This window comes from Solea senegalensis, linkage group LG6, assembly GCF_019176455.1.
Source record: "Solea senegalensis isolate Sse05_10M linkage group LG6, IFAPA_SoseM_1, whole genome shotgun sequence".
Lineage (NCBI taxonomy): Eukaryota > Metazoa > Chordata > Actinopteri > Pleuronectiformes > Soleidae > Solea > Solea senegalensis.
The window spans coordinates 3,660,800-3,682,732 of NC_058026.1; the positions used below are offsets into that span (position 1 = coordinate 3,660,800).

At 41.7% G+C, this 21,933-nt stretch overlaps 2 protein-coding genes across 3 annotated transcripts; one reads left to right on the forward strand and one right to left on the reverse strand.

Annotated features, from left to right (window-relative positions):
• Positions 1-247: 247 nt before the first annotated feature.
• cbx6a (chromobox homolog 6a) lies at positions 248-8,263 on the reverse strand. Its single transcript, XM_044028263.1, has 5 exons — positions 8,022-8,263; positions 6,710-6,753; positions 6,561-6,626; positions 5,455-5,515; positions 248-4,722 (listed from the first exon to the last, which is right to left on the reverse strand). The coding sequence occupies exons 1-5, from the start codon at positions 8,088-8,090 to the stop codon at positions 3,466-3,468; spliced, it is 1,497 nt and encodes a 498-aa protein (XP_043884198.1). The 5' UTR covers positions 8,091-8,263; the 3' UTR covers positions 248-3,465.
• Positions 8,264-9,620: 1,357 nt separating this feature from the next.
• pla2g6 (phospholipase A2, group VI (cytosolic, calcium-independent)) lies at positions 9,621-21,911 on the forward strand. Of its 2 annotated transcripts, XM_044028416.1 has the most exons (18): positions 9,621-9,673; positions 10,885-11,105; positions 12,394-12,603; positions 13,534-13,714; positions 13,820-14,007; positions 14,146-14,242; positions 15,054-15,236; positions 15,789-15,897; positions 16,589-16,705; positions 17,612-17,702; positions 17,815-17,978; positions 18,071-18,221; positions 18,743-18,879; positions 19,490-19,644; positions 19,791-19,842; positions 20,702-20,817; positions 20,907-20,980; positions 21,080-21,911. In XM_044028416.1, exons 1-18 carry the CDS (start codon positions 9,629-9,631, stop codon positions 21,222-21,224), a joined length of 2,436 nt encoding a protein of 811 aa, XP_043884351.1. In that variant the 5' UTR covers positions 9,621-9,628; the 3' UTR covers positions 21,225-21,911. The 2 variants fall into 2 exon arrangements, with proteins under 2 accessions (XP_043884351.1, XP_043884352.1); XM_044028417.1 differs by lacking the exons at positions 19,490-19,644; positions 19,791-19,842; positions 20,702-20,817; positions 20,907-20,980; positions 21,080-21,911 and adding an exon at positions 19,038-19,394.
• Positions 21,912-21,933: the final 22 nt, after the last annotated feature.

The following is a 21,933-nucleotide window of genomic DNA, read 5'->3' on the forward strand; positions in this document are numbered from 1 at the left end:
ATTGTTAAGAAGTCACAATAAATGTCATATTCAAAATTGGAATTGCTCACTTTGTTTAAATACTTAATACTAAAGTACCTTTTATATCAGAAAATTACTTTTGATACTTAAGTACAATAAATGTCAGGGACTTTTCTGGTAAGATACTTGTACTTTTACTTTAGTTGACGATTCATTTCGTTATCAATTACTAGAGTAATTCAGCTCTATATGAGACGCTAAATGAAAACGCCACGGAGAAGAAAGCTGCTTTTTCAGAGCTTTTAATTAAAAGCCTTGTACAAGAAACACACAGAAAGCAACAATAGTAATGGTTAACATGACACCCAATACATCATCATCTGTACAATAAGGTTTTTGCAAAACATGCTTCAGAAGTTCAGATACATTTCACTGTCATCATTATCCTCCACCTCGTCATCGTCGCCATTACCGTGAATAACAACGCACATAAACTCATACAAATCAAGACAAAAACTGTCCCGACACATGAATAAATCGGAGTTGGACTATAAGATATGGCATTTTTAATGGACAGCATCACATTAACATCATTATGCATATCTTTAAAAAACAACTATTACAGTACAAAAGGGGACAAACAGCTTAAAACGGCACAATTCAGTTCATGAAGCATCTTTATCCACATTTAAACAAGGATTCCTTCCTTTGCGCCAGATAAACGTAGCACTTGAAATGACATCACAAACAAATTGAAAAAAAGGGAAAACAATAAAAACTTACAAAATTCAAATAGCAAAATCAAGAGCCCTATTTGGTTGAGACACAGGCCACTAAAGTTGAGATGTGCTAACCCCCGTGTGAGAAAGAAAAACAAGGAAAACATCGCTTACTGTTGGCGCATAGCAGCCTAACACCTTACACATCTACCAACTGCAAGAAAGTCACTTCTAACCACCATTTAAGATATTAAAGTAGATGGAAAAATCTATTCCAGAGTGCAGCAAATCCATGGAGAAGAAAACACTTTACTTTTATCAATTGCGCTATTGATTTTGCCGTTCTGGAATAAATCCTTCCATTTTGTAACCTATGAAGAGTATTGAAAACTGTATCGACAACACCTAGAACCCTCCAGCACGTGACAAGGAAAGGAGGCAACATCTTCCTTGTCAGTGGTTGACCATGACACAGAGGACGCTGCACTCGAGAGACATTAACAGTCAAGAGTTATTACAGTTTGTGGTTAAGTAATACATAAAGTAAACATGCTAACGCTATGATATAAGGAAGAGTTGTTGTTTCATTTGAAAGAACTTGACTTGACGAGGTAAACATCACCTGGAGTGTAACTGGGGTTGAATGGAGCAGCTATAAGGCAATACATGTGGAACATTTGCTGTTTTAAATACTGAAAACACAGGTACATCAGAGTAAGAGCCAAGGTCTGGGGAAGTCAAAGAGCAGGCAGCACCAGAAAAAAAAAATGTATAATGGGTTTAGTTTCTTCATCGCAACGGTCGCCATGTTGTTCTTAATATACAAAATTAAATTTTGCTTGTTCCATGTGGTCTAAAATGTGTCGAGACACCTAATATGCATCAATGCTGTATGTAAACACCTAAACCTTAAGATTACTCTGGTGGTCTATGGGAATGTGTGGCAAAATAGCAAGTACACGTCAGCTGGGAGTACGTACTCGCCAAGCGTCACACACAATAGGATGTCTAGCCTCACATGATTGGCAAAAGTCTTGACTGGTTACATTCCTCCAGTTATTTAAATATATGTGGCAGGATACTGTGAGCCATGCTACACAATCCCAATTCTTTAGAAACCAGCACTTGAGAAACATACAAATAAAGCACTGTTAGCTAAAAGACCAACTACATACATACAAGCAAACAAGGAAGGCAGGGAGAGTGGAAAGGTCTTTGCTCTGCCTGCCAATTTGGAAGGTAAAGCCTGCCCCACGAGAGGATAACTAGCCATATCATTTGGTTTTCCACAACAAAAATAGTACCTACTCAACGTGGGCGGAGTCATCACGGCACATGACTTCATTTTACACGCGACACCCACAAACGAGTGACTAGTGACTTGTAAAACAGTGGCTTTCAGGGTAAATCATTAGAATCAGTTCATTAAAACTATTTGTTCAACACTTCCTTTGTGACCGATTTTAGACATTTCCCTGGTAATTGTTAGACATTAACCCACATTTTGAGGATCGTTAAGTCTTTAACTGATCGACAGTTCGGCACTGTTCGGCTTGATTCTTGTGTCGGAAGGTACTAAAAAAGTACATGGTACCAGGCACTAGACTAGTGGAAACGCAACTTAACCGTGCCGAGGCGAGCCGGTGGAAACGCCGGAAAAGCCATTAGTTTGTTGCGATTTGAAAATCCTCCAGTGTGAAGCAGGCTTTAACAGACAAACGGTGACTTTAAGGAGCCTAAGCTACCTGGCTACACATGCACGCAGTCCTCCAACCCCTATAATGTGTAGCTCAACTACTGTGTTCAGCCCATGGACCTTCTAGACCTTGACATTATATTGTGCAAATCTTTACCGACTGAAATCAGGACCAGTTTAGAGTCTTGGTGGACGTTTACAGATTTGCTGAACGTGGTGGGTTTGTGACACAAAAAAAGGCAAGCAGGGAGAGACAGCGAGGACACAATAACTTAAGAACTACTTTCTGTATATTCTTTTGCAGCTTCTAAAGGTTGTGCGTGCATATCGTAAATACTTACTCATATTGTACGTACTGTGTATGCATGTGCGTTCGGGGGGGGGGCTTGAAAAAATTGAAAAATTGATGGAACTACATAGAATATGTTGGATTTTTTTTGACGCCGTCAAGTGCATTGCAATTACCTCAATGTATTGATGCAATATATGAAAGTCCAGCTGTGTTAAGTGCAAAAAAAAAACACACCACCTCATTTATCATTGACAAGCTGGACTTCTTGGGGGCGGGTAGGCGGGCGGGCGTGGAAGGAGGGGGGCAGGAAATCGGCATAACACCTCATTGGCTGTGTACGACAGACTGAGGCAGAGCGAGGATGTGAAGTGAAGAGCGTTTGTTTCCTTCACACGCGTCAACTTGTTTGATGAAATCTCAACCAAAGCACCAGACGGAAACACGTTTCCATTCGCGCTACAATCAACAAGATTCACTCAACATGTCAGGAGCGAGTGAACGACAACAAACACCGTTTCCATCCAAGTCCGCTTCAGAGAGTCCGTGCTGTGCAAGTGGACAAAATATGGCAATTTAAGAAAGAAAGCTGCCCCCTTTTCCAATTTATATATCTTCTATTTAACAAAAATATGCTCTTTTTTTTCACTATTCAATGGCTGGGTGATGTAAATTTACATTACATTTCATCATTATGGACACACCTTTTACGGGAAAAGGTAGGAAGGGTCTGAAGTGGCAACATTGGCATGATATTTTTCTAACCATCAATGGCAATCACCTTCATAGCACCTGCTCTCTTATGGCTTGGCTGGGGAGGGGATGTCGGAGGCGGGGGACGGGGAGGAGGCATTTTCAGGGAGAGCGGAGGGGGAGGCGGGGCAGGAGGCCGGGGAGGGGAACTCTTTTATCGTGACGGTGACGAGGTTGGTGGTGACGTCGGTGACCACGACGTCCTTGCAGCTTGGTGCCATTTCTGGGTACCAGTCTGGGTCTCCCTCAGCAGGCACCCTTTGGGTTTCAGTGGGGGCGGAGCTCTGGTCACCAGGGGAGGTGGAGGGGGGAGTAGTGGGCGGAGGGTGTTTCGCGTGGCGTTGGCGAGGATTTTTTCGGTCCAGGGCACCCTCCTCTACCTCCTCCTCATTGTCATCCTCTAAAGAAGGGGACGGTGAGGAGGGGAGGACGGGCGGCGCTTGCACTGCTAGGTTTGCATCAGAGGATGTGGCAGGAGCCGGGTGCTTGGTGCTGTGGGGGGAATTCTGGGTCTCTGCGTGAGGTTTGCTGGGCTTGGGATCCTGGCTGGAGGGAGAAGCCGCAGTGGTGGACTGGGACTGTGCAGCTGAGGCGGTGGGAGATTTTCCTTCGGAGCCGCTGGAGGTGGAAGGAGAGGGAGGAGACTGGTACTGAGAGGAAGAGGTGTGGCTGTTCCTGGCCGCTGTGCTGGAGCGTGACCCTGGGTGGGCGTGGAAAGGCAGAGGGCCTCCACATTGCAGCCCAAATGGCTTCCCATACATTGGGAAGCCCAACATCTTCAGAGGAGGCTGGAAAGGTCTGTACGGAGCCTCTCCCTTTTTCCCAATGATACGATTGCGGGAGGGGATGTTTTGGCGTCCCGCTGTAATATTCCTACTTCCTGCTGCTGCGCCGCCTCTTCCTGGCTTGTCAATGACCTTCAGGTTGAGGATGATTCGACCTCTCTTGACTTCCCGGGGCTTGACCCTGCGGTTGAGGATGCGGACGGTCTCGGAGAAGGGGGAAACGTGCATACGCGAAGGGAAACCACTGGGGTTGGAGAAAGTGGATGCCAAAGGGTCAGAGCGGGGCAGAGGACGCCTGGACATCCGGTGGCAACGGTGAATGTCCTTCTTGAGCTTGTGTGTGGCAGCAAGGGAGTTGAGTTTAGGAGAGGGCGCGACAGTTGAGGAAGAGGAGGATGAAGACGGTAAATGGTGAGGTGCGGCAGAGGAGGAGGGAGCTGCTCGGCTGGAAGCGGAGCGCGATGTATTCTTGCGAGCACTGGAGGACTGGTTGCTGGGCTCTCTTTTCTGAGAACGAGCCTGAGAGAACGAAGAAAAAAGAAGAAGAAGTGAGTTTTACTTTAACAGATAACTGCTGTTTTGAGAAACTGGATTACACAATAGCCTGTTTGTTTCCAATGTTCCCCCCAGAAACATGTTTTCTATGATTTGAAAGATAAATGCATGGCATGATGTCTACATTAAGTGGCCCAAAGTTAGGCTAAACATTTACAGTTTTTATATTTCCAGATGTCATAAAGCACAGCACAATTTTCAACAAAAGTTAGTCCAGATGTAATGACGTCTTCATTGTCCTGAAAAATCATCCAATCTGTCCCGACTGCCATTTATTGATTTACTTGGGACAAAATAACAACAACAATCAGTGCTGCTTTAGTTCTCGATGCCGTTTGTAATGACCATAAAGAGCCTGTACAGCTCTGTAGCAAACTCTGGCCCATGCCAGACATCTTAAAAGAGAGAAGTGCACGGCTGCTTAAGTCGATTTATAAAAATGAAAACCAGCGGGTTTGCGCATTTAATGTGATGCATTACAAAAAATGTAAGCAAACTTCAAACAAGCAGAAACCTTGCTTCATTTTTGTTGACCCTGTTTTTAATTTAACAGCAGAAACCACAAACTTTCCACTGCTAACTCAGCAAATGCATTGATCTGAAAGGAGTTGAATGAATTAGATTTCTTTTGAAATAAACAATTAAATTACATTGAAAAACCAAAATTTCCATGCAAATATTAAAAAAAATAAATACCTTCAAGTGTTTAGGTTTCGGTCCCCGCTTCTTCGGTCCATTCACCTCCCTGTCCCGCTCCCTGTAGAAAATATAATGACGGTTTACTAACACGCGCTAAACGGAGAATGTTGTGGTTGTGTGAAAGTAGAGCAGTCAGTTATAGAGAGTGTTTGAAGCTTCACATTTCGCGTTTCTTGTGATCGTCTTGTTGGCTCTGTTTCAGCTATCTTCTGGTGTCACAGCAGCAAACATGACTTCAGCTCAGATACAGAAGGAGGAAAAATGTAAAAGACACTCACACTCAAACACTAACAACTTTAAGCATCAGTGATGTAGTACTCTCCTTATTTTGAGGAATCATGACTCGAATTGAACTTCGGCACTGGTGATTCAGACTTCAACATTGACTGCCAACGAGACTCTTTTTTTAGATATCTACACACTGTATATCTTTGTAATAAAAGGGATGGTTCAGATTTCTTGAGTTTGGGTTGTGTGAGCTACTGCACTGTGCACACTAGCTCTACTGACGAGCAGCCAGGGACAAGGAGGCACAGGCTCAGTGGAGACATGGCGGCTAGCTGATATAGCAAATGAAAACCCAGATTTTTAGCAAATGAACAAACTGGCCTAATAAAATCTTCATTTCACGTCAGTGAATGTTATCTCAAAATGTCGACGGCTTTATCTCACCAAAGGCATGGCACGGCCCACTTTCAAAAAGACACACTATCACTTTAAAGTAATAGAATATAGTTCATGGCCAACAGTGTAATGATGCCAGTTAGCATCCACACTACCAAGATTTTACACGGACTTCCAGTTACCTAGTTAACAATCTCTTTCAAAATGGTGACATAAATAGGGCACTGAAGTCAATCTAGATGATTTAGTCTCAGGTTAATGAGGGAATTACATGGACTTGCACACTGGGGGCTCAACACTGTAACACTGCTGTAATCTACTGTTGGCTTGATAACAGACATAAAAAAAGAACTTCAGCCCAGTTGGACCTTTCACAACCAAGCAATAAAGGAGGAGAGAAATAAGTTTCACAAGCACTTACGTGAAAATACATACTTCAAGTGATGTATGTAATCTCACCGTGTGCCAGCTGTACTCACTTTTGCTCAAAGCCCAGTATCAGCCTGTCATCCAAAATATTCTCCTCTGGCTCCCAGGTGCTGTGTCTGCATAAAAAGAACAACCTTTGTTACAACAAACTGGACTTAATCCACATCTTTAGTTGACAGGCATATACTGTATTACTTACTTCATTGCCCATCCTTTCCATTTGACCAAGTATTCCAGTCTTGCCTGCAAAAAAAAGGAAATGGTGGATAAGCAAAAGCAGCTTCAATACTGTAAATGACAGAGGGAGAGAGAGCGAGAGGGGAAAATCCATTAAATCTGGAAATAATTGTCTGAATAAGCCTTTTGGCTATTCAGACTTCAGTCTAACAAACACTTGAGATGTCCCTGGGTGCTTAGTCTGTCCTGCAAAAGACTTTTGGGTGCAGCACAACACGTCATTTCAAGAGTTTTACCAAGTCTCAGCCCTTGACTGGCCCCGTATTTGTCTGGCAAACATCATCATGTCTGAAATGAATGATGCCGTTTATCAGATAAGAAGCAGAGCTTGTGGTTGTGAAAGCTGCTGCTGTTGCTGTGAGCTCATCCTGGCTCCAAGAATCCCATGAAGTCATACACATTTTACACCACAGGAGTAACTTGAGCTGCATGGTAAATATCCACATTCCTTGAGGAAGAACAAGTCACTCTAGCCATTAGTATTCAGAGCTCATTCTAAGCCTATATTTGGTCATTGTTTTGTTTTATCTTGAATCACATGCATCTGCACGAAGAGAAGTGCAGTAAAATGTGATGTGACGGCTGGTAATTCATGAATAAAAAGTGTATGAATAAAAAGTGTAGTCCTGCTGACTTAAGATGGCATCCTACCATCATTTATAGGGTATTTTACCATTTAAAAAAAAAAGCCACAACAGGCTAATAAAAACACTGAGACCAATGGTCCTTGGTAGGCTGTATTTGATACAGACATTTGTTTTCCACATCACATGAGCATACGCGGATTAATATTATGGGAACCGTGTTTCTCAGCGTTCTGGAGAAAGCAACAGTAGTCTCGTAAAGTGTCTCCAGCATGGTTACTACAGACGGGCACCTCTGAGGGACTGTGACCGCGTAGCTTTTAGCTGCCATTAGCTGCCAGAGAATTCGGGCCCCTCCATTTCACAAACTCAGTAACACGGCACATCCACCACGGTGCCGCCTCGTTTCCCCCCGCCGCTAGTACGAGGCTTCTCTTTGTGTCGCTGGTTTTATTACCCTGTTATTCGCCTGGACGTTAAAGCCACGGCCGTGCTAGTTTAGCGTTTTTAAGCTAACCGTAACTATCAAAGTAAAAGGTACCCGCGAGCCACAAGGCCTTACGTGGGTTTGCATGGGCGCAAGGAGACGGACACAGGAGACTACGAACCGGAGCAGTGACGTGCCGTGCTCTACCGTGCCGTCCGCGGCAACTAGAAAAGAAGCGGGACGGTCGGGAGGTGTTAGCTCACCTTACGGACGCGGCGTTTCAGTATGGCTTCCGCGGCGAAAACACGATCTCCCACCGCCGAGAGCTCCATCTTTCATGCCCGAACCAAACGACCTGTGTTTAAATGGCTCTCTGCGGTCGACCAGCTCGGTTCTGCTGACTGCTCTGGCCAAACAACACAGCCACTCTGAGCAAAGACTGTGAGAGGCGGCGGCAGACACTCTCCCTCTCTCTTTCTCTCTCAATCGCGCGCACACACACACAATCCACTACAACTGCAGCAGCAAATCTGTCACGTGGCCAGGGTCAGCCCATCTCGTCGTCCTGGCAACGATGAAGACACTCGGGAGGATGCAAAGAAGCGCGCGCTGCCTCCAGCTCTCTTACTGTCACAGTGATAACCAAGGTTATTATAGTTAACGAAAACTAACGAAATAACTGAAGCTAATATTGGGATTTTTTTTGAAAAGGTTCAATTTGAGACAGAATGTTCATTAATTCATAATACATTTTTTTTTAATTTGTTTTTGTTTATGGGATATGGGATATAAAGCTAAGCAAGTTAAACATAACGTGTTATGTTGTTAGTAGTCTGTTGACTATTTGATTTTTACCTGGCACACTAACTGCATTCAACCTCAGCAGTATTTTTTTAAAAATACCACGATACTTCATATGACCTTTCCACCTGACAAATACTCCATATTGCAACACTAAAACTTATGAAAACTAAACTAAAACTAAGCATTTATAAAAATAAAAACTAGCAAACCCTCTCTGAAAACTAATTAAAACGAACTCATTTTTAAAACAAAAACTTAAAACTAAAAAAAATCCCAAACTATTATAACCTTGGTGATAAGCTGTAGTTATTGATTAAATAAGTATCTTGATGTGTCCATCGTGCTGGAAAATTGTCTTTTGTTATCATTTTACTGTATCACTGTAGAATATGGCCAAAACCAGCCAATATCAATTAGTAGCACAATAAAGAAATTGAGTAAAGACTGATTTTTGCAGTTGATTTAAACTTTGTGGACACCAAATATCAAACACTTGTTAAGAGCTGCTACATTTGCTGGCAGAGGGTGCAACAGAAGAGTTATGATTAACATACACTGTGTCACTTCACAGCTTTAGAGAAACCACAAATTAAAAGTCCCACATTTGACTTTGATTGGGATATTTGATTACATTAAAAGTGTGTGGTGAAATAGTTCATTCAATGTAAACAATCTAGGAAGACTTAGTAATAAATACCACAAAATAAAACAAATAACTATGTAATACACTACACATTGGAGATATAAATAAGTATAGATAATATAAAATAAAATAAAATATTTTAGTTGTTTGTTTGTTGCCTTGAGTGAACCTTTATGTCTTTTATTTATTATTCTGTACGGCACTGTGGTTGTTTTTAAACGCTTTACAAACACTAACGTGTGAGCTGAAACGCACTTATTCTGATTCTTTAAGAATGTGTGTCTCTGTGGGACGTTCCCTCTGTCAACTCAACAGGCCCCTCCCTCTTTCCCCCGTGCAGTTACCGGCCCTTGAGCTCTGATTGGAGGAACTCTACGTCACTCAGCGTCTCTGTCAAGCTTGGTTGCTGCGTCACGGTTGTTGATGTTAGCTATCAGAAGTCAGGCGGTTGCAGAGGACAGCAAGCGGGTAAGCACACGGAGAGACTCAAGCGGGCTGTTTTTGGTCCACTTAATGCGATTAACCACGGCTCACTGTTAGAAGACAAAGTAGTAGATATACGCAGAACGGTTTGGGGTTTCTCTAAATATTAAAAATGAACACCAAAGACATGACACGAGGGCTCGTTCTCTGCTAGTGTGCACAGGCTGTGAGCGGTGGTATCATGTCAAATTGATTCTGGGTAACTGGAAACTCGTGAGCAGCTTGAATGGAGCCACTTGTTAATTATGTGTGTGAAGAGCAGCCTCTCTCCTAGTTATTTATAGTTATTAAAAATGGGTTTGGGGGTGGGGGGGGCTTATTCAGGAAGTAGATATAGTTGTCAACAACTTGAATGATCAGCTCGGTGTGTTTGGCTCAACTGGTGAAGATGACGACACATTAAGCTTATCTCACAGGAGATAGTGATTCGTTCCTTTTTCCAATGATTGACTCATAGCAAACATCACATTATAGTCTTGTCAGCAGCCACAATCAGGTATGGGACAATATACTGCACATATACCCTCTATTTTTCCCCATTTTATCGCATGTTGTTGCGATAAAATACATTTTTAATAAGTTGAGGGTGGTAGATTTCTGTTGTCAGGATATTTGTTAATGTTGAAAATTAGTTAGGTTTTATCTGAGTCTTGTTCACCATCATACAGTCCTAGTGTTTCACTCTTTTCAGTCATTCCTGGACCTCTTGATGTAAAAACCTGCGTCCTTAGTAACATGTTTTTGTAACATTACCACATTATGCAACATTTTCTCATGTCAAATAATGTACGAGTTGTCTTTTTTAACATGAGTTAATCTGCTTAGAATAAGCAGACACAGGGCTCCACCTGTTTTCAATTAACACATTTAGAAATATAAAGCATTATTTAAAACATTTATTTTGACAAAATCATGAAATGTGATCATTTATAGAAGGATAATTATTATATATATATATAATTCATCAGTGGTGGTACACCTGTTGCTATACTAAAGTGGTGCCATCTTGTATCCGGGGTTGAAATAAATCATTCATTGATGTTGACAACAAGCCTTCATGCTTGTTCGAGCAAGCAGAGGATTTTAAGACGTAGACATTTCTCTTTCTGTGCTGCCAAAATCTGTCGTATGCCGTATATAGACTTGGCTTTTTTGTGTCAAATCAGTCCTCCCCAAGCTCTCTTGTTCATTCACAGATCACAATGCAGTTCCTTGGCCGACTGTTGGACACAGTGTCCTCTGTCTCCACCCTCTTCACCAACCCCTACCGGGTGCGAGATGTGCCGCTATCCGACTATGGTGGAGGAGGCAAAGAGTTGCTGAAGGAGGAGGGACGCATCGTCTTGTACAGGAACACCAACTGCCAGTCTTGGGACTGTCTCCTCATGTGCCCAGAGACTCCAAATGTGGTTCTCAGGTCAGTATCGGTCACATGATGGCGTGGGCAAGAGGGTGATGTGCCACTTATTGCATTCTATAACCTGTTCACATTCTGTAAAATGAATAATTTCCTGTGTGCGGCACGAGAATGTCATGTAGAGTGGATAGACTTAATCAACATTGAGAGAACTAATCTCATTGTTGTTTGACTGTAACGTATGACACATTTACAGGGGTTTATCTAGAAAAAAAAATGTACGAGGGCAACACTGAAGGTAGCGGGGGGAGGGAGCTTTTGAAATTTTGAGGTGAAAAGGGTGCTTTTTAAGGGGAAAATTATTACTTGTCTTGTATTTACCTCAAAGGTAAAAGATTTCAATAGCAGTTGAAATGGCAGACAGATAAACAACACCAGGACGGTGGAGTTTTACGTGAGTCTGAAGCAGTTTAAGCCATCTAACTGTCTATTTACCACGAGTTTGTAGTCATTACGCATTTTGTAGCAGTCATTTTAAGCAAGGCTGCATGTAGAATAGCATCCGCTCGAGGAAAGTTAGAGGGCACATGAACCCCTGTTTCCTGAAAAAAACCCACTGCCTTTAAATGTGACACACGAGTCTACAGACCCTCGGACTGTGACTTATTATTGATTTAGTAAGAATTACTCAGCAAGCCCCTTATAAGCCCCGAGTGCACAGTCCTTCCGGCCATAGATCTGAAAAGAAAAATGTACTGTCATAGGTGGGGCATTATAAGAACTGACCATGTGCTAAAGTTACCTTTCATTTTAGGAAATTAATGAAGGAATTCATTTTTATTTCAGTCTGTTCAACATACATTTCTCAAAATCAGTGAACTGAAGCTCAAGGCTTATTTTGGCCTTACCTGTACAATTAATTGAACACCCCAGAATACCACATATTTAAAAAGTAAGTACAAAGGTCACATTTTTTATTCTTTTTCAAATAAAGGGCTTCATCATATACAAAATAAAACGGAAAAGCAGTGTGAGGTTCTCTCGTGTCACTTTTACTGTGGAGGGTAGTGCAGTTGGAGACAAAATGCTAATTACATCCATCAATCTTCTACCGCTTTACAGGGTTACATGTTTCACATATTTTCAAAGAAAAATAATTCCCAAAAGTAGCCCTTCTTCACTGTTTCACAAATTATTCAAGAATCTGACGCTGAAAAGAAGAAGACTTCAAATTTTGTGTTTGTAATAAAGCGATAGAGTATAATTTTCTTTGTAGTGTTTGGTGACAGAACTCCTCTTATTGTTCTTCATAAATCCGACATTGTCTCCACTGCTCCGCCTGGACCAGGCTGTTTCAGGTGGGTTCCGAGGAGGACGCCATGAACTGGTTCCCGCAGTATGCCCTCAAGCTCCGGCCCTTCTATGAGACACTTCCTCTGAAAGCTGAGACCTCCCAGCCAATCGTCGACTGCATCCGCAGCCACCCGGACTGGAGCTCCGCCCACATCGCTGTGGAAACGGGACTGAGAGAGTGTCTCAAACACAACTATATCCAGAGGTATGATGAGAGGAGAGAGATGTAAGATATTAAAGCTCCTTAACACAGTGAATCCATCTCAGTGGAAACATTGACTTGCTATTTTTAGCAAAAAAAAGCCCCAGAGCAGGCTTCTGAAATGCATTATGATTTTAAGTAGTGTTATCAGGGGAAATTTATTCTGAAGATGAAGAAATTATGAAATTAAAAACTAATTTATAGCTTATCCTGCACAAACAATGATTTTTTTAAAATGAATATTACAATGTCGTAATATAATGTCACCCCAAACAATCCTAACACAAAACAAAAGTTTTATTTAGACTACAGCTGCAAAGATTATTCAATTAATGGTCAACTAATTCATCCGATTGAGTTTTCTGATTTAAATTAATAAATGTTTTCTGGTTTCTTTGCTCCATATAACAAAGAAATCATAAAAACGGAATAACTTAACATCATCATTTCCAGGTTTGGCAAAACACATTTTTCAACATCTTCTGACTAATATATATATTTATATATATATATATATATATATATATATATACATATATATGTGTATATTTTTTATTATTATTATTATATTATATTTATTTTAAATAAATAAATAAATAAATAAATAATAATAATCATTAGTTACATCCCTAATTTAGACTTTTCCCTCAATGTGTTATGTACTTACGCAGCCCAAGCAGCCTTGTTTTTAAAGAAGAGCTCTGAGACTTTAGTTGACAAATTTTATGACAAATTCAGTATTCTCTTTTTTTTTTTTACCGTACTTCTCGGCTCAGAAATTCAGCTGTAAATTCAAATTGTTTCCCCCTCACAGAAGTTTTTTATATGTTACTTATATGATTACACGTTTCATGGTCCCATGTAGAGCTTTGGGGCCCCTCACTGGAGGTTGGGAACCTCCGATTTTTACCTGTTTGTTTTTTTTTTTCCCAGTCAGATCAACTCTCGGAATGCATCAGGTCAGACACCGCTGCACCTGGCGTGCGAGCGCGGTGACTTGGTGTCTGTGAAGGAGCTGTTGGAGGAAAGCCAAGCTCGCACTGACATCAAAGACCGCAGCGGGGAGACCCCCATGCACTGTGCCGCTAAGCAGGAGTCTCCCGCCGTCATCCAGGTGAGCACACATATCACGCTCCACCACTGCACTGTCTCCATCCATCTCGCCGTGAACATTGTTTCCCGTTCCCCACCGTGTCGTCCTCCTCTTCTCCTCATCCAGGTCCTGTGCTCGCGGCTGTGCTCGGGGGTGAACGAGTTCAACTGCAACGGGGAAACGCCTCTCCATGTAGCGTGCCGCATGGGACGCGTGGAGGCCGTCAAAGCCTTGTTAGATGGCGGGGCCAAGTGTAATGTCATCGGTGGCAACGGCTATCCCATCCACAGTGCGATGAAGTATAGCGAGAAGGGGTGAGTAGAGTAAATGATTAAACGCTTTAACACATTTTGTCAGACCTGGTGGAAATGAGACTTTAAAAGGGTTACAGCAGTTGTCCTAAAGACAGAGGGGATTCTGTGAATTTTCTTTCATGTGTGTTTGCCTGACAGCTGTGTGGAGGAGGTCCTAAAAGCAGACCCAGGCCAGCTACAGGCAGAAGACTCTCTGTATGGTGGGACGCCTCTGCACTGGGCCAAAACGGCTGAGGTAAGAATAAAAACAAAACAAAAATGACATGGTTAGAAATCAATTATGAGTTTTTTAAATTGTGGTATGCTCTATATCCAGAGGATTGAACAGGTTAAATAAAGCTTTGATGAAAAGTTAATGGCTGTTTGACTAATGTAATGCTGCCATCTGCAGTTTGAACTTCTTAATCACAGTTTGAAGCTCTTAATTACTGCCCTCTTACTTGTTGAGGCCTAGCCAACAGAAGCTTCAGAACAAAAAAGTGTGCTCTGGCTGGTTTGACCAGTCAGGCAGTTGTGGTGCAAGATGGTGGCCTCCTTAAAGCAAGGCCCTTACCTAATGTACAGAAAAAAGGCTTATTGCATGGCTACGAAACACCAATTTCTTTTTTTAGACCTGTTATACACTTACTGAAAATGATTATAGTGAATGTATTACATTTACATCACCTTTTAAAATTGCTCTACATTTTGACAGGTGATCTAGAGTGTTTGCTCCCCGACATGGGTCTCTCATTTTCAGGAGTCTGACAGTAAATATTAGGGGTGGAATCACAGGGTACCTCACGATATGATACGATATGTGGTCCAATAATATCGCGATGCTATGACACTGTGGTAACATAAGGTTTCTTATTTTCTTATCAGGAAGTTGGTGACCTAATTTGTCTTTGTTGAATAAATTCACAAGATTCAAGATATACTATATCGCATAGCTAACAAAGCTAAACTGCAACTTAAGGTCAAAGGGAGGGAAATTCGAGTCGAACGTTAGTGAAAAGACGCAGATTCACTGATTAAATGAACAATTTTTGGTGTCTGTGTGTCAGATGTGTCGTTTGCTGCTGGAGCACGGCTGTGCGGTGAACTACCTCAGTAAGACCGGAGAGAGCGCCCTCCACATTTTGACCAAGAGGGGTCGCTTTGAGGCGGCCATGGTGCTGCTCACCCACGGGGCAAATGCCAACCTGAAGGGTCAGGATGGGAACACAGCCCTTCACTTGGCTATGAAGGTGTGTATATTCACAGTATTGTATCTACATCCACAGTATATCCATTGTCTTATTTTCCAGGTAAAAAAAACAAGACTTTCTTTTTGACAATCCAAATGACCAAATTGTCAGGAATAAGAAAAATATCAAGGCTAAATTTAAGTTCTTTGGCATGAGGGTTTGATAACAATATCTTAGAAACCATTGCCATTTCTTTCTGGATTGTTTTTATTTCTCCTCCAAAAATAAATGTGGTTCAGACTCGAATTGCACCACGGAATTAGCAGCAGTGAAAATATAACAAATAAATAAATAAAGATAATAAAGATGACAGGAAATTAAAAAAAGCAAAAGGATGGCATTGCTCAATTTTTCTTTGCTGTAACCTCTTCAGAATGACAAAAAAAGAGCGTTGTAATTCATTTAACATCACAGACTGAAAATGTCTTTAAGCATATCTGGCATTTATTTCTTTTTATTGGAATCCTGTTGTGCAAACACATGACATTTTCCGTCAACAACCAACTCTTATAATATTAATTCACATTGTGTGTGTGACCATGCGCTCGTTAGATGGACCACATGGAGTTAATCAAAGCTCTGATCGTGTTTGGTGCCGACGTGGAGATCCACAACGACCTGGGAGAAACTCCGGGACTGATCGCTGCACGCAACAGCAAAGGTAAGGAGGGAGGAGAGAGGAAGTGACAGCTCTGAAGAGTGAGAAAGACATTGGAGATGAACATAAATTAACTCTACATAGAATGTCTTGGCTAACAAGTCTGTTTAATGCTCTTTGATGTCATGTGGCTTGTTGATTGCGAAACCTCTGCATGGTGCAATGAATGATTTAGAATATTTTTAAAGGTCCAGCAAACAATTGTCCCGCTACATAGTATAAATAAGTAATGATACACCAACATTCTGGACTGTGATCTGTGCTTTTCCTGCCTGTCAAAACATGTCAGAATGGCTGCTGTGCAAAGGGTCCATTCTGCTATAGAGCAACATGTCGTTTACTTCAACCAACACTCCTCCTCTTTTAAATGATTGCTTTCACAACAGTGAATGTGAAGAGTGTCGTATTGGAAACGAGGAAGATGAATGCATTGAAACCACCCAGTTGATTCAAGCCGAAATGGTGGTACACACAAAATGTTCCTGTTGTTTTAATGGTTTTAAAAATGCATGATGTTTGCTAACAGCTCGCTCATGTTCACGCATTCTCTCTTCTTTCCCTCCCTCTCTCTCTCTCTCTGTCTTTATCCATCTCTTCTTCTCTCTCTCTCTCGCCCTCTGCTGTTTGTGGTGTGTGCATGTGTTAACACATTGACTTGCATGCGTTTGTGTGTGTGTGTGTGTTAACGTGAAAGGTCCTAATAGAAAGATACTGCTGGACATGCTGTGTAGTGTAGGAGTCCAGCGTTGCCTCCCTCCCTCCCCCGGCAGTCCTCCTCCCGTCTCCTTCAAGGCCACATCTCAAAGCATAGGTAACAACACCATCCCTCACCTCTACTGTTCTCTGACTCAGGGTTTCTTCTCTTTACACATCTCTCGATTACTCAGGAGGGAATTGTTACTACTGGGAAGTTACAGATTTTTATATTTACTGCACATTTGAGGTCATGGAGCTGGTTTTCCCTGGTATCTTTTAAATATATAAAGATGTTTCTGCGCCACACACAAGGAAGTGATTTGTTTTACGTTTAGACAAATGGAGGAAACAGCAACATTGCGCTAGTAAAGTGAGAAGACTGCAAACAAAGAAGTGCCAACAAAAAGTGAATTCTGCTGCTCAAGAAATGCAGTTTGGTGGGATAAATGATTTTTGTCCCCACCCACGCCTGCACTGCTGCTGTATACATACGAACGCTCCCTCAGTCTGGTCTGATAGGATGCAGCACACGTAAAATGTTATATCAATACTGGTCTCAGAGACCAAACAGAGGCAGAATTATTTGTTAATTCAAAATGTCGGAATTAAAAAATCCAATTATTTATAAGCCACAATCACTTCAACTATTTCTGTAGTACTTTTCAAAAGAATTAAATTTAAAGGTGAATATAGGATTACAATTAGAAAAAAAAAAATCAAATCAAAAAATTCATTTTGAGACTAATATATACATTTATATAGAAATTAGCAATATTAATAGTTTACTTTAACAAAATTCAGTCTACTTTATTTATTTTTCTTTTATGAAAAGAAACTGTTTTGCTGATCAGTTTATAAATGTGTAATTGGATGTATGCCAGACTCAGTAATTTATATAAACTTAAATAACTCCCTCTTAATAGAAAACCCAGTGACCCTTTATCGTTTTCCACCGTTCACCAACCACTGCTGATCCACAGTATTGTTGTCGTCACCAATAGCTGTTGTGATTGGCTAACAGGCTTCGACAACATCATGCATGTGGGCGCTGCAATCGGCGCAATGAGCAGAAGCACCTCTGAAGTGGACGGCTCCAAAATGGAGAAAATGAAGTGAGTATTCAGATTGTCCTTCTAAAGATTGAACGCTGTAATACTGCGGCTTTTTAAACAACAAAGCACTAAGATTCTAAATAAGTTGCACGTGTCTTCTCTTCTCCTGCAGGATGGACAGACTGCTGTGTCTGGATGGCGGAGGTATTAAGGGTCTCGTGCTGATCCAGATGTTGATCGCTCTGGAGAAGGAGGCCGGTCGACCCACCCGAGAGCTCTTTGACTGGGTAGCTGGCACGAGCACCGGGGGAATACTGGCCCTCGCTATAGTCCACGGTTTGCATGTTTTCTTTTTTTTACACTTCACATTGTTTCATGTAACATTAAAAAAAAAAAAAGAAGTAACTATGCTTCTTTTTTATATGTAGGCAAGTCCATGGAGTACCTGCGCTGCTTATACTTTAGGATGAAGGAACAGGTTTTTAAGGGGTCACGACCCTATGAATCAGCACCGCTGGAGGACTTCCTGAAGAAAGAGTTTGGGGAGAACACCAAGATGACGGAAGTTCAGTTCCCCAGGTAACTGCTTTCCTCAGATGTACTCATAACAAGAGTTCTAGCACAGTTTTTGCTGGTTGAAGGTGTAAACTAGCACTCTGAAGAAATGATGCACAGTATTTTAAATTATTGTTTAACAAAATATCAAGGAATTTTCATCATCTCAATAAACTACAAATGACATGTATCTGCCCGTCCCTGCTTATAATAATTTCAATTTGATGCTGTTTTGTCTGTGGCGCAAACAGTAAATAGTTAAAAATGCACAGTTTTGCATTTAGTTACTCATGTTACAGTTACATATAATAAAATATTTGGTTTGGTTCTCTAATAGTTTGTGAATTGAATCGTGTTAAGTCCTACTATGTGTTCTCTTTGTATCTGCTGTTGGGAAATGGCATTAAAGAGCTTTAAATGGCATGTTTGTTTGCTGTGAGTGCTCAGGATGAGAAAAATGCCCCAAAGCCTCAGTGCTCTGGAAGAAAAATCACTCGCAGAGCATTTAATCCCTCTATTCTTGACTCTCCTCTCTCCTCCTGCAGAGTGATGGTGACCAGTGTCCTCGCAGACAGACACCCGGGCGAGCTGCACATCTTCAGGAACTACAACCCTCCCTCCGTCCACAGAGAGCCACCGTACACCACCACTGCCACATTCAAACCAATCACCATTCCACAAGGTAATCCACAAGTGCATGCATTATTTCCTACCATGAGAGGGCGTCAAAGTCCTCAAATCTTACACTTGAAGGAAACCTAAAAAAGAACAACTTTACCTTGGCCTGAGTTTGTACAGTAGGTCTGTGTTGTTTGAGTGTCAGCCATGTTGTTGTTACAGGATGGGAGGATGAGGATGTGTTGATAGTAGGATACACAGAGGAGCCAACCAGAAAGCGTAGGAAGGTGACAGATGAAGGTGTGTGCATGTGGGAGACCCTAAGCATCGGAAATAATAATAAAGTACAGATAAAACGGCCTATTCTAAGGTTATGGAAACCAAACACTTTTTTTATTTTGAAGCAATTATGCACTTAAACAAATAAACCTAGGGCTAATATGTAAGATTTATTTCAATTTACACTCCTAAATGTTACACACTGGACCTGTAGATGTAATAAATAATAAGAAAATGTAGTTTTAAAGGTCATAAAAAGAGTGCAACTCATCTCACAGTGGAGAAATTTTTTTGTTTGTCTGCATGTATGTGTTTTCCATCTTTTCTGAAGTAGGAAACCCATGTGTGCCTCAACCTGTTTTTTGCTAATCATCATATTCTTGTCATCTTATCAGAACAACTCGTATGGCGAGCTGCACGCTCCAGCGGCGCTGCTCCGACTTACTTCCGACCAATGGGACGTTTTCTGGATGGAGGGCTGCTGGCCAATAACCCGACACTGGACGCCATGTCAGAAATCCATCAGTACAACAAATCCTTAAAGGTAGAGGTAGGTACAATCCTCTGTTTTTCTTCCTTTCGTGATCCTTTATTAAGTGCACATTCAGTCAATAACCTGTTAGAAGATATTCATGATGCAGGTGTATTTATATGTCCCCTCCTGTTTTAACTCCTCTTTTTCCTGCTGCCTCTCAGGGTCACAGGCATGAAATCAAGAAATTGGGTATAGTGGTCTCCCTTGGTACAGGTAAGCCTCTGATCAAAGCTTCAGAAGTATTTTACTTAATTAAACACATGTTGTCCTTGTTTGATGTTTGAATGATTAAAAAAAGGGAATTTCTAGCCCAGAATGTCCTTTGGTCACGCCTCATGAAAGTGGGAGGTGACGACACCATTTAGACCCATACAGAGTAGATAATTATCTGTGTCTGATGTTGTATTTCAATAATGATCAATATTGACAAACACCTATCACCCAGGCCTAGTTCTTCGCTGCATTTATCAGCAGAAATGGCACAACAATGGCTGCAGTGTTGTTTATGTTGTTATGTACTCGCTCCGGCTTCTCCCGCCCGCCGGCTGCCCCCCTTACCGGGGGACGGGGTCCCTCTGTCTCCGGCGCAACTGTCGATCGGAGTGGACTGTCCTCGGTGCACGGGGTCCGCAGCAATGTCGCAACCCACCTGACCCGTCTTGAAACACGGACCAAGGAATCTTTAGGTTTTAATTGACAGATTTACGCGCACAATAAGCAGAAATGTCATGCATTTTGAACGTCCGACAAACCACCCACTAACATTTACGTCAATTTTCGTCTCGTCAACGAAAACTCACGCGCGTCTCGCCATGTTTTCGGCATCAAAGATCCATGTTCATTTCATCTCCGTCTCGTTATCGTCAAAAAAAGGGACGTCAAAGTAATAATTTTGTCATCGTCGACGAAAACAACACTGGATGACTGAATGGAAGGGACTTGTGTGACTTTGTCCTACCCACAAAGCTGCACAGGACAATACTGTGCACCTGTGGATAACTAATGTAGGAACAATGTCTCAGAGGACCGTCTGCACACTTGTGTCATGAATGTGCTTGGGTACGTCTCCAAGGTAAACCCCCTCAGGTGGTGGTGAGCTCTGTGGATGTTTTCCGACCTTCCAATCCTCTGGAGCTCGCCAAGAGCTTTGTTGGAGCAAAGGAGCTGGGCAAGATGCTGGTGGACTGTGTGAGTACATCTACTGTACCTACAGACAAAAAACATACTGCTGCCACAAGCCCTTTTTCAGGCCTTTAATGTTCTATATGATTGAACAGTGTACGGACTCCGATGGCTGTGCTGTGGACAGAGCAAGAGCCTGGTGTGAAATGATTGACACCATCTATCACAGGTCTGCTCACTATGACTTTATTCATCCTGGTCTTTCCGGTCTTTTCTTTCTTTTTCTTTTCTGACTAAATATCTTTATCTTTTCATCTGCTCTGTGCAGACTGAGCCCCCAGCTGTCACAGGAGGTGATGCTGGACGAGGTGAGTGACGCAGTGCTGGTGGACATGCTGTGGGAAACGCAGATGTACCTGTATGAGAAAAGAGAGATCCTCCGATCCTTGGCTAATGTGCTTCTGAATCACTGAAAGTGTGTGTGTGTGTGTGTGTGTGTGTGAGGAAGTTACAAGGAGAAGGTGAAGTTGTTTGTGTGAGAGCAGAAGAGATGGTGTCATATTAAAAGATGAGTAGCTGGACAGAGGGACAAAGACATTGTGTCATTGTGCAAGTGAAGTAACTGACAATTTTACATGTTTGAGTGTGAGAATGCAGGACAAGTAGAGGAAGTAATATCAACCACAGTAGATAAAAATGTGACACACTCACACTGACATAAAATGTCTTGTTTTCCACTCTTCATACTGTGTGGTGACAGTGTGAGAACAAATTAAAAACAAACCCTGATTATAAGTAACTTCTCCTTTTCACACTGCTTCCAAGTATTTAGTAAATGTACTGCCTTATGTGTCAGGGACCCAGATTTGTACTGTTTCCTATCCCCACTATTAATTTTCATGCTTTTATCATGTATCCGCACTGACTTAAAACAAAAATATCCAACCTCATAACCACATGTTTAACTTGTAGCATTACAACAGGACTGAAAATGAGACTTGAATGATCAACTTACTTGAAAGAGCGAGAAACAAAGACTCCTTGCTACTTGCACAAAGTAAACTTGACATAAGAATAATAATAATATCCTATGTTTTTTTTGTATTTGGAAGAAACAATGATGTGAAAACTGGTATATTAATAAACTATATTAATATTGACTTACGTTGTATACATGATTGC